Source organism: Microtus pennsylvanicus, chromosome 3 (assembly GCF_037038515.1).
Source record: "Microtus pennsylvanicus isolate mMicPen1 chromosome 3, mMicPen1.hap1, whole genome shotgun sequence".
NCBI classification, from domain to species: Eukaryota; Metazoa; Chordata; class Mammalia; order Rodentia; family Cricetidae; genus Microtus; species Microtus pennsylvanicus.
The window spans coordinates 75,970,524-75,983,530 of NC_134581.1; the positions used below are offsets into that span (position 1 = coordinate 75,970,524).

Below are 13,007 nucleotides of genomic sequence, written 5' to 3' on the forward strand. Positions count from 1 at the left end.
AAATAACAAAATCCATAATTCTTTATTACTAAGGGTTTATTTACACAATGCTTCAGGCATAATAAAAAATAAGTTACAGTACAAAAGTGCTCTTAGGAAGGAGACACTGAACAAGGCTGTGATACCCCATGAGTATTCAGATAAGACACACTTTGCAAGTTTGCTGGAGACATTTTTAACCACTTCATTACACATAAAACATACATGAGGCATCATTTAAAGAAATATCCAGTTGTTATATTCAGAATTATGAAGAGTGGGAGAAAATACAGGTCTAACTTGTGGCTTCAGAAAGTTTTTAGGTCAGGATGTGGTAGCTCACACCTTAAACCCCAGCACTAGAGAGGCAGAGGCAGTGGGATCTCTATGAGTTCAAGGTCAGCTTGGTCTATAGAGTGAGTTCCAGAACAGCCAAGGTTACAAACAGAACAGATCCTGTCTTAATTAACAGAGAAAGAGAGAGAGAGAGAGAACAAAAACTTTTAAAGGCAGTATAAAACACAGAATGAGAGAAATGGAATGAATTTCAAGGACCGAGATTCAAATGTAAATTGTGCCAACTTACTTTAAGACTAGGTAAAATGTCAAGGTCCTGGATCTAGGAATACAGTCTATTGGAAATTCCAGTTTGTTAAAAGAAATAATCTGTGCAGCCCAGCCTAATAAGGACTAAAACATCACATTGTACAGATTCACCCAGGCCTAAACTTTTAAATGTTCTGTGTTCTCCGAACAATGCTGTTGTGACTTGTGTGCACATACCAAGTAACTAGATGCAAAGGAGAAATCCATCCCCCTTTTTCCCATAGCCCATTTTAAAAGTTTTCTTTATACTAAAATAAGGGGAAAAATAAAATTGGTTCATTACATTTAAGTAGTTTGGGTATTTCTTTGGTCCCTGCCAAATTCTCCTTAAAATAAGGTGAATTAAAACCAAAAGAACTTCAAATAATCTCTTCCAGTTCTCACACTTATGTTAGACTGTACAGAATGGTCATTTGCTTTGAGTTGGCCTTCTTCACAAGTCTAAATTTTTTTTAAGTTATAATACGATGATATCACAAAGTCTTCTGATTAACTGCTTAGGACTCCAGTCTGCAAAGAGCATGGGTTCTGCTGAGAGAGGCAGACACAGGAAGTAAGCAGAGCTGTCTGTACCCAGTACAAACCTGCTGTGTGGCTGGATATGGAGGTCCACCTTCAATCCCAGCACTTGAGAGCTGAGGGAGGGCTCTCTGACTCTAAGGCCAGCTTTACATAACTAGTTCTAGACCAGCCAGTGACACATAGTAAGAACTTGCCTAAAAACAGATAAATATAAAAATGGTGATAAGTGATTTTTCCTGGTATCATTTGCTGGTATACTGGGGTCCTCATGACCTTTTGTAGTTACTGTGCTTAGACTTGCACTGTCACCTCTAAACCTGGGATTAATTGTTCAATAAACCTAGCATAGTGAAACAATTCAGTTAAACAAGATGTGTCTATTACTTAAGGACAGCCATGAAAATCAGACTTCCAGTGTGAATTTGGGTTTTGCTGTTAATCAAAAATGGCTGGGAGGTTTAGCTCATCATTTTATGATTTTATTTATTTTCATTTTACGTATGGGGGTTTTGCCTGCATGTATGTACATGTACCACGTGCATGCAGTACCTGTAGACACTAGAAGAGGGTGTCACACCCCCTAGAACTGGAATTACTGATGGTTGTGAATGCTAAGAACGGAACTGGAGTCCCCTGTAAGAGCCACAAGTGCTCCTAAAGGTTCAGCCATCTCTCTAGACCCCTTAGCATACCTCTGTGTTGTTCTAAAGAAACTAAAATGTGAGAAGAAATATCCTGGCATGCAGGCCAGCTGAATTTTCTGTCCTTTGATGCCAATACACACAGGAGTTCAGGAGTCATACCCCATAAGGCATGTGGAAAGACAAAAATGTAACTTCCAGTTCACAGAAGCAGATACACATTTGCACTCTGGAACTAGGTAAGACCCTAGTAACGAAGGTATACATGAGTCTAGTGGCGTTTGCTCAGGATGAATCCTGAGTTGCTCGGCAGGGGCGTTGCTCAACTAGGCAGGTTTGTGCTGCAGAACTTGTAGGGTGACAGGTCATCACTGGCGAAGATTCCATTGACTTCAAGGGGTACTAATGTTGTCCTTGAAAATCGTCGGCTTCCTGGAATACAGAAGTTTAAAAGGATAAGGTCCTTGAGAAGAGTATAAGAGGAATACCTGTGTCCATCACGTGCCCATGACATCCATAACCCACTCTTAATGGAAATACTCTTAAGCCTACTCTCCCACTATAATTTCAACGGGCTTTACTTCCTTCTCTTTATTACATAGTTTTCAGATCCAGTGTCTTTTTTGTGCGCTGTGCTTTTTCTTGAGAAAGGACCTTACTGTGCAGTTCTGGCTGGCCTGGCACTCACCGGTGTAGCCAGGATTAGCCTAGAACTCACAACATTCCTCCTGCCTCAGCCTCCCAAGTGCTGAGATTACAGGCATGTACCACCACACTGGCAGTGTCTTTTCTAAGAGCCTCGCATGGACACTTGGGTGATTGATAGATCACTCACATGCTTACGTCCCAAGCCCCCTGCCCATCGATTAAATCAACAGAAAGGAAAGTAGAGAAGTCAGTAGGATTCGTACATTGCCTACTTTGAAAGTGTTTCCTTTCTTTTTGACATTATTTGTTGTTTTGTTTTATGACTGAACTTTTTAATTATAGACTTACCTGTACATATTATAACATTAATTTTTAAAAACCTGTTTTCTTTTGTAACCATAATACCACTACACACCTAATAAAACCTAATAACTCCCTAATATCCACACTCATGTTCATATTTGAAATCTTAATTACAACCTCCATTTTTAGGTTTTTCAGACAGGGTCTCACTATGTAGCCCTGGCTGTCCTGGAACTCACTCTGTAGACCAGACTGGCCTTGAACTCACAGATATCCTCCTGCCTCTTCCTCTTGAGTGCTGGAATTAGAATTGAGTACTACCTCCATGCCAAGCCCAACCTCCTAGTTTTTTGTAATTTGTTTAAAGATTTATCTTCTATCAGAGACCGCAGGCTATAATTGATGACATTAGTTTGTTAAATTTTCTTTAATCTTTATTCAAATTTATTTATTTTATTCTGTGAATGTTTTGCCTGCATATTTATATGTGCACCACATATGTGCTGTGTTCAAAGAGCCCAGAAGAGGGTGTTGGATCCCTTGGAACCGATTGTGGATGGTTGTGGGCACCATGTGGGTGCTAAGAGTTGAATTCAAGACCTCTGCAAGAGAAGGAAGCATTCTTAACCACTGAGCCATCTATCTGATCCTTGGGTCACTTACCAAAATGTTTTGTTGCCAGAAATGTTTTAAAATAAAAACCAAATCATCAGATATTAATCTTTTCATTAAAAATGATTTACTAGGCTGGAGAGAGAGCTCAGTTGATAAAGCATTTGCCGTACAGGAATAAACACTTGAGTTCAATCGCCAGAACCCATGTAAATGGCTGGGCCTGGTAGTGCATCCTTAGAAGCCAAGCACTGGTGAGACAGAGAGAAGCTTTGGTGGCCATATGCCTAGCTCAAACAGCAAGTCCCAGGCCAGTGAGAGACTGCCACAAACACAGCCTAGCTCAAACAGCAAGTCCCAGGCCAGTGAGAGACTGTCACAAAACAAAATAAAACAAAGCAAAACACAAGGTATATGGCACCTGAAGTTGTCATCTGGTCTCCACATGTATGTACACCCACAAGCACACACGCACGCACACACACATACATGAATGATTTATTCACATGATGGAAGTTCATTACTGGTGATGATTAATATAACCCCCAAACCTCAAAAAGTAGAATTCTCTCAGCTTTCAAGGAAATAGTCTGGTTTCTTAATCATATGCACAAGTCTCTATGAAGTCATCTATGAAGCTAATAGGAAACAAATCTGCCTGGCCTCTGCTTTTGAAAAGGAATGTCATTGCGCTAAACAGCCAGACAAGCTGAAGGCAGAAATCACCCACACGGGACCTTACCTCACAGTGTTAGTCTGTATCTTCCAAATAAATGGAGACCTTGTGAGTGTCTTGTTTGAGTTTTTCCTCTTCTTTTCTGTAACAAAGGAACAGAAGCCAAATGTCAGATGAGCAAGGCAAGAAGCAAAGGCAGCAGGTCCCAGAGCGGCATCAGGTAAGGTACCCGGCCCCGCCCCCATGCTTTAGGAAAAGGTACATACACCTGTAAGTCCATTCTAGCTATAGCTGAACTGCCAGTGTCATGTGAGTGGTTATACCTACGCCCCACGTGACCTACGAGTCCAAACACAGACACTTCAGAATCCGAGAGGTTCCAAAGGGGCTTCATGGTCAATTACACAAATTTCAATAATTTTTTTACTAATTAAAAATAAACAAATGGTTCTGGGGTACTTATAAATCCATGTGCAAAAAAAATGAATAGAGACTCTTAATTATGTACAAAACTTTGCTCAACATACACCAAATATATAAATGTAAGGATGTAACTGAGGGAAGCTGGCGAGATGGCTCAGTGATTAATAGCGCTGCCTGCTCTTCCAAAGGTCCTGAGTTCAATTCCCAGCAACCACATGGTGGCTCACAACCATCTGTAGTGAGATCTGGTGCCCACTTCTGACCTGTAGGCATATATGCATGCAGGCAGAACATTGTATGTATAATAAATAAATAAATAAATCTTTTAAAAAAAAGAATGTAACTGAGAATATGTTCTTAGAAGAAATGAACTTCATCAAAACTGAAAACTTTTGTGTCTTAATTGCAGGTAATGTAACTGAAAGGGGACAGGTGTCCTTACAGCTTAAGGATAAGAAGACATCCACCTCTATTCGAGGGTGGGCAGACTATCTGAACAGATACATTTCCAGAGATGCTCTATAAAAGACTACTAAACACGTGGAGGAGGAGGATCTTTCGTACTAAGATGCCAATCAAACTCTCACTGCGACAACCCCATGTCCACTAGAGGGCAGTAATTAAGAGTGAATGCTGGAGAGAATGTGGAGAAATTCTAATGCCCTTATATTGCTGATAGGAATGTATTGACTGTTACGGAAAAACAGTTTGTCAATTCCTCCAAAAATTCAACTGTTACCAACCACTTGGCAATATCCCTTCATTATTGGGAGAATTGAAAGTAACTGTACACAAAATTTGTGTAGGTTCATAGTGATTGATATTAGTTATGAGAGCCAAAAAGGAGAAAAAAATAACAACTGTATGTCCATCAGCTGAATAGACAAACAATATGTGGTGTGTCCACTGTAGTGGAACATCATACAGCTGTTAAGAAGAATGGAGTAGGATCGGGGGCCAGATGACTGGGTAAACTGACCGCTGCTGCAAGAATCTAAGTTCAGATCTCCCGGTGCCCTGTAAAAGCCTCAGGTGTGGTAGTGAACCCTTAGCCTTAGGTGGAGACAAGAGGATCGCAGAGGTTTGCTAGTCAGCCAGTCTAGCCAATCAGTGAGCACCAAGTCTCAAAGATCAGTGACAGCAACAGAGGAAGACCCCCCAGTGTGTACCTCTGACCTCCAACTGGCACCCACATGCACACAGCACACACAAAGAAAGTATGAAGTAGTAAATATTTTACACCATTGGCAGCTTTTGAACACATCCTGCATGAAAGAGCCTAGATACAAAAGGTCTGGTATTTTATGGCTCTACTTACATTACACGCTCAAGACCCACACACCCCACAGACAGAAAGCAGGTGAGTAGCTGTTGCGCTGGTGGGAGGGAATGATGGCTAGAAGATTCGGGGTTCCTTCCAGGCAAATACTTAAAAGGTTCTAGAATTGGTGATTATCGCACAGTTATGTGTATATTTAAAAGGGTGCATTTTCTTTCAAAGGTTTGTTTATTTTTATTTTATTCGAATGTTTTGTCTCTGAATATGTAAGTGCAGAGCCCACAGAAGCCAAAAGAGAGTATCAGATCTCCTGGATCTGGGGGTACAGGCAGCTGTGAGCCATTGTATGGATGCTGGGAACGAAACCCAGGTCCTCTGCAAGAGCAGGCAGCTTTCTTAACTGCTGAGACAGCTCACTGTCCCAAGGGCGAATTTTATAGCTTATAAATTTTATCTCAATTTCCAAATGTTTACTGAGCACTTACGGTCACACTGAGCAGAGCAAACATCCAGCACTGATTGGTTCAGTGACTGCTGAGTGCCCCTCGCCCTGCTGTGCTTACAAGTGTCCCTCTCTCCACAGAGGACTTCCTTAAGGCCTCACCTGTGCACCCCTCATGCCTCTAAAATCCCACACAAGAGCAAAATGCTTTGGTGAGATCTCTTGTAAAATTAAGAAACCCTTTGGATTTTGTTATTGTTGCTGTTTAAAGATTTATTTCGTTGTTACGTATGCATATGTGTCTATCTGGATGCAGGTTTGTGCACATAAGTCACAGAGGTCAGAGGCATTGCATTCCCCTGGAGCTGGGGTCCCAAGCTGCTGCAAGCCACCAGACATGGGTGCTGGGAACCGAACTCAGGCCCTCTGCAAGAGCATCTAAGCTCTTAGCCACCTCTTAAGTCCCGTTAAGAAGTCTTTTGTAAAGTTACTACCCATGTCCTAATTTATCGGTCCTGTGAAATGGAGCCTCTCACACAGCTGGTCAGAAATAAAAACACTGTTCAACAGTTATTTGGCCCCCCTGAAAAAGCCCAAGAGCCACCCCAAGAGGGTGAGCAGAAATTCCCGCCAGTGCTCACTCAGCCTTACGATTTTATCCCCTCATCTTTATCAGCCCTTTTCGCCCATCGCTTTTTCCGGAAGTGCTGGAAGAGGACCACCACGATCACTATTATGATCATCACGGCACAGGCAGAGCCAATGGCCACAGCCAGGAAGAAGATCTCAGAGAAGGGCACTGTGAGGAGAAAAAGACAAGGCAGGGCTGTTAGGTAGGGGAAATCTAAAGGCAACGACAATGCATCTCAACATTAACCAGACTCTTCCTTCCTTCCTCCCACTGTAGCCTTTGGCAGCAGTGGGAAACCTACTCAGACTATATCAGAGCTCCTCCAGTGTGACTCTCTTAGAAGCAGTGACATCACCACTGGAGAGCTTTGAAGTGAAATTCTCAGGCCCCACCCCAAACATGCTGGACTAGAAGCACTAGGGGCTAAATCCAGCCATCTGCGTTTGGACATGTCTTCTAGGCGATGGTGATGACACCCAAATGCTGAGAACCACTGAGTCAGTTAAACTGCCCAGCAATTCCAAGTTACTGCTATCCTAGGGAGAACGATGTCCAGCTCAGTCCTGCATAGCCTAATCCCCACTTTGTCCAGTCAGGCTTCAAAGCGCCTACTGTGTCCCTGTCGTTATGATGGAAAAGAAAGATCACAAGCATTATTTCCGGCGCTGTACCATGTGTGTGTGTGTGTGTGTGTGTGTATGTCCAGGAAGACAGGCAAGTAAAGCAATAAGCCCTAAGAGCCAGGAGAGAATGTCTATGCCAGGAACTCCCAACCTAGAATCCATCAGGAAAGATAAAGAAGTTTCAGGGGATCCAGTGCCTTCTGGCCTCTGCAGGCACCAGGCACACAAGTGGTGCACAGATAAATGTGCAAAACACCAATACACATAGAGAATGGGGAGTCTCTTTAAGTGTGCCTCCATTTCTTAAACTAGGGGAACAGAGCCACGACTTTCTATAGGCTCTCAATAAAACAGTGATCCTGCTGTTAAACCACTGCTGGCTTTTGTGTTGTTTTCTCTATTACTTTCTGCTGGTTTTGTTTGGTTAGTTGGTTGGTTTTTGTGGTTGTGGGTTTTTTGCTTCACCTATCAGAAAAGAAAAAACACAAACAACTGAGGTCTGAATATATCACATGACTTTAGTACTCGGATGATGAGTGTGGACCACACAGCTGTCTCTTGGTAGAGTCTAGAAAGCTGGCTTTAAACTGATCAAGGTAATAGTGATGGGAGCTATCACACCACCTGACACACTAAGATGTTTTAAACAATGCTTAACTCTTAAGAAGCTAAGGCATGGGGATCTTAAGTTTGAGGCCAGCCTGTACTACATAGAGAGATCTTTTCCCAAATAGCAAAACTTTATCTCAAACATACACACACACACACACACACACACACACACACACACACGAGAGCTAGCTCTATCTTATTAACTGTGTGACCTGGGTTATTTATTTATTTTTATTGAATCTCAGTTTCCTCTTATGTTAAGACATAACAATTTCCATTTCTTGAGTTCTTATAAAAAATAAAACAATTCCTGTAAATTGTGTCTGCCCATAATAAGTGCTGGGTACATGTGGCTATTAAAATTTTCAGGACAGTTCAGAGTTTGGAAGACTCTCACCAATTTACATCATTTTGTCCTCACCAAAATCTCTTCTTATTCTCACTGTACACACAACAAAAGTAACATTTGTGAGTACTGTCTTCTCTGTCACCTGGCATCATCTTTCAGGTTGTCCCTGTAGTGCAGGTAACCCAATCTACTAGTTAGAGAGCAGTCTGAGGGTCTGAGATGGCTGGGCTTGAGTCTCAAGTGACTGCATTTACTAACTATATGAATTTGGGGAAGTGACTTGCACTTGGTGAGCCCCGGTTTCCTTGTTAGTAAAATGGGAGACACTAAATATACAACAGACTCATGAAATGTATAAAGAACAAATAAGGTAAATCTGGAGAGAGGGCTCAGCAGTTAAGAGCACTGGCTTCTTTTTCAAAGGACCTGGGTTCGATTCCCAGCACTCACATGGTGACTCACAACTCTCTGTAACTCCAGTTCCAGGGGGCCTGACACCCTCTTCTGGCCTCCATGGGCAGCAGTCACTGAGGCGGTGCATAGACATATATGCAAGCAAACCACCCACGCACATAAAATAATAATTTTGAAAGGATAAATGTATCGCGTAAACTCCTGACAGCCGGGGCACTGAGTAAACACTGGTACCGTGATTGATACTGTACCCGGATTAAATGAGATGGTGTGGACCAAGCACTTTAGATTGTGCCCGGCACACCAGGTACTCAGTGCGCATCTGGAATAAGCGAGAGAATGAACTGACCTATTGTGAGTCTTTTTATCAGAGTGGCTTCCTGTCCCTTTCACGAACTCAAGGCCATTCTTGTCACAGATCCCTCAGATCTCTTTGCGTTACTTTGTTTCTTTCCAGCAGCAAACAAAGCCTTTATTTTTTTTTCACCCAGGACTCCTCAGTCTCTGAAGTTCCCAGCCCTGAAGCCCTAGGCCCTCCCTCCCTTCCAACAACATTACAAAAGATGCCCCCCCCTTTTTTGTCAGCTCTCACTTCCCAAAACCTACCAGTATGCACCACGCTGAGCCGGATGGACCCTACCAGACCATCAACGTCAGGTGGGTTCTTCACCTGGCAGGTATACGTCCCATTGTCATCGAATTGCAGCTTCCAGAGGATGATGGAGACATCATAGCGCTCAGGGTTCCCATCCCAGACCACCCTGTCCTTGAACCGTCCACTCATGGGTCTGAAGGGATCCACGTGGTAGTAGAATACCTATAGAGGAGAAAGGATGATCTCTCCCACTTTGTATGGGGCAGGAGGCTGGAACGGTGGGGGTGGAAGAGAAGCCTCAGCAAATCTGACTAAAGGTCTAGCTAGCTCCTCAGAACACTCTCTTGCTTCCCTTTTCTCAGATCTAGCACTCTCTATCCCAAGAACTGGTTCCCAGCTTAACCCTGCGCATCTGGTCAACACAGAAAGGCAAGAAAAAAGACCTTAATATGGTGGTTCTCAATCTTCCTAATGCTGTGACCCTTTAATACAGTTTCTCATATTGTGGTGATCCCCCCACCATAAAAATTATTTAATTGCTACATTGTAATTATTATTTTGGTACTGTTACAAATCATAATGTAAATATCTGTTTTCCGAAGGTCTTAGACAATCCCTGTGAAAGGGTCGTTTGACCCCGAAGTTGAGAATTGCTGCCTGAATACATCCTAGTCAAGGGTCTGCTGGAAGGTGACAAGAATCCACTTACAAACTGCTCACGCCCCCCATCTCGAGGCCGGAAGTTCCACGTCACTGTCAGGGCATCACCCACAGGGGCAAAGCTGGAGAAAGTGCATTTTAATCGAATGTCTGTTCCATTGACTGCCTCCAGAGCCCCGGAGGTGTAAATTTCCACCGCTATTGTAGGACAAAGGGCTGCAAGGAAGGGAAAGAAAGGGGTTAACAGCAATCAGAGCGCGCATACTCGGTGAGCACTGACACTTTCCAAATAAGCCAGCCTCCAAATTCACTTCGCCTGAAGTCTGCAACACTCCTACCTACACACCACCTTGACCCTCCCATCCCGAGGGCCAATTAAAAGTTCTGCCCAACAAACTACCTGGTGTTCTCACTTCTTCACAGCCACGCTACCAACTTTGGAACTATAGCCAGAAACTACAAACTTCAGCCAATAAGATGGAAATCAGAAACAAAATTCCAAACGTTGGTCAGACATGGAGTACTAAGATCAAGCAATAAAATATATGTAAAAAATAATAATAATAAAGTCTCTAAGCAGGTACATTTTCCAGCATGTAGACTTGGGATTGCTACTAGCCTGCAGGTTAATCCACCCCAGCAGCTGGGCTGGCCTGCACCCCTGGAACCTTACACCACGTGGCGTATTTACAAGTTCAGTGTGTGCATTGGGGCAGCTTCAAAACCACAGCGGGGTTCTCGCTTCCTAGGTTTGCTCCATGGTGCTGCAGGGAGTCAGCAGACAAAATCCTCCCACAGAAATCCAAGGGCCAAATCGAGGCAGCAGCCCGAGGCTGAGAGCAGCCACACAAAGATGGTGTGTAACCTGAGATCAGAAAGCCCTGTCTGTGCCTGAATCACGAGCGGCCAAACACACCTAAACCTGTTTGCCCAAAGCACTGCCGCAAAGCAACCCACCGAACTGAAGTTTCCGTGAAGTCTGGACTAGAACGAACTGAAGCCGGGTCTCGAGCTCCCAACAGAGCCCTTAAGACTTCTTCGAGCCACGAATTCTGTCTTTACATAGAGTGGGTGGTGAAGGTACAAACTTTTAGAAGCCCGCCAGTTCTTACCTGTGAGCTGTAAGCCCAGGAGAAGTGGAAGCACACGCGCAGGGCTCTTACCATACATCAGGGAAAGCCAGTCGTGGCCCCAGAGGCCAGACCCGGCAGACCCAGGACTCCAGCACCCTGCCAAGGACAGAACGAGCAGGCACCGCAGTTTTTCCCCAGAGAGGTCCGAGTCCTCACTATGGGAGGGGGAAACAGCAGAGCCAGCCAGTGACTCACCCCGCCCCAGCCGGTGCAGCAGCGCAGGAATGAAAGGTGGGGCCTCCGCACCCAGCTCCCTCCTCCCTCTTCTCTCTTCCCGCCCTCCTCAACACTCCAGCCCTCTCCGCAAAGGTCTCAGACTCTGAGGTCCTCTCTTTACTTTTCCGGCCTGGCCTCCGGATGGCCTCAGAAGCAGCCAGAAGAGGTGGTGCCAGTTTGAAATGTCCCTGGCTACTCTGGGTTTAGCCACACGCACCCTTTTAAAATAGGGTATATAGTCTTGCCTTGGAAGTGAACGCTGAAAGCAGCTTGCTGTGATTCCAGTCCCTGGAGTGCCCTATAACCCCCAGAAAGAATGGGAGTTCCTTAGGCCCCTCTGGGAACCCAGTCCCACCCCGATGCAGCAGGCCATTCTTCCTGAGACTCAGCGGAGAGAAACCAAACCAATCTCGGGGCCAGATCCTTTCCCAAGTCGGGACAGCTCCCCAGCTCTTTTCCCCCACCTCAGCAGTTTGCAAAGTACTTTCCTGGCTATCCTTCCATCTCCACAACCCTCGGGGAAGGGCTACTGCTTTAAGAGTGAAGAGAGTAACAGCCCAGGAGGTAAGCAATTGCCCTGAATCTTTTTGAGTTTTATTTTACAGTTTGAAGCAGTCTCATGTTGTAGCCCAGGCTGGGCCTTGAACTTGTGATATCATCACCCAGCTTTGGCAAGACTTGGGATTAAACTCATGACCTTGCGCTTACTAGGCAAGTGCTCTGGCATTGGGCTACACCCACAGCCTATGGGAGTCTTTCTGACTTGTATGTGTTCTCTGACCACAAAACAAAGGCGGACACGGGTAATTTAGTCAGTGAACTCTCAAGGAATTAGTCATTCGGAAGGAGAACTTTCCCTGTGCCCTGGGTTTTGACTGCCATTTTTAGGACAGCCACCTATGTGAGAAGTCTCAAATGTTGAGATAAAGGCTTCATCGGGTAAGAGTTACAGATTAACAACACAGTAGCAAGCAGACAAAAACAGGAGACCAAAGAAGGCAGCTACAAAGTGGGCGGAGACCACTCTCTAAGTCTTGGTGCCACCAAGCCAACAAGCCTGGCCTCCTGAGTCCTGTCTCTGGAACCCACGTGGTGGAAGGAGAAAATCAATACCTGAAAGCTGTCCTCCGACCTCCTCCACATGTATGCTGTGGTACTCATGTGCACACACACACACACACACACACACACACTAGTTAAAATGTAATTAATTTAAAAAAAAAGTAGGCCAGACGGGACATAGTACCCTGAACACACTCAAGTTGCCCTTATCCTTGGATTAGCTATCTAGAAACTTTTTAGTGACTCATGGTCTTCTGGCTGAGCCCTGGAACAAAGGGTGCTAGGAAAAGAAGCAAGGGCCAAGTTGGGTAGAAAAATAAAGAAACATCAGGCTAGAAGTACAGGCAGCTCGAGGACAAAGCTCACGCACAAAGCTCATGCCCAAGACCTATCGAGTAGGTGATAAAACAAAAGAGACAAAATTCCACCCGAAGAGAGGTAAATTATAGAACTGAGGAAAAGAGAAAAGCATGGGAGAGAGGTGGGGCAAGAATGGGTGGACAAACCTACTCATTAAACCGGGGAGCCCAGGGGCTGCCCCCGAGGGAGGTCAGCTGCAAGCCAGCACCCGATGTGTTACT

At 44.5% G+C, this 13,007-nt stretch overlaps 1 protein-coding gene across 1 annotated transcript; it reads right to left on the minus strand.

The window, feature by feature from the left end:
• Positions 1 to 18: 18 nt before the first annotated feature.
• Positions 19 to 11,340, minus strand: Mpzl2 (myelin protein zero like 2). Its single transcript, XM_075966108.1, has 6 exons — positions 11,128 to 11,340; positions 10,065 to 10,231; positions 9,367 to 9,577; positions 6,783 to 6,930; positions 4,054 to 4,129; positions 19 to 2,180 (listed from the first exon to the last, which is right to left on the minus strand). Exons 1-5 carry the CDS (start codon positions 11,183 to 11,185, stop codon positions 4,063 to 4,065), a joined length of 651 nt encoding a protein of 216 aa, XP_075822223.1. The 5' UTR covers positions 11,186 to 11,340; the 3' UTR covers positions 19 to 2,180; positions 4,054 to 4,062.
• Positions 11,341 to 13,007: the final 1,667 nt, after the last annotated feature.

What these genes read in the sequence shown, in the direction of transcription:
- Mpzl2 (XM_075966108.1), bottom strand. Translation starts at nt 11,185, where the DNA reads ATGTATGGTAAGAGCCCTGCGCGTGTGCTTCCACTTCTCCTGGGCTTA. An exon ending in CCTGGGCTTACAGCTCACAG is followed by an intron (nt 10,232 to 11,127) that starts GTAAGAACTGGC and finishes CCTTCCTTGCAG; the next exon opens with CCCTTTGTCCTACAATAGCG. An exon ending in AAAGATGAGGGGATAAAATC is followed by an intron (nt 4,130 to 6,782) that starts GTAAGGCTGAGT and finishes CCTTTGTTACAG; the next exon opens with AAAAGAAGAGGAAAAACTCA.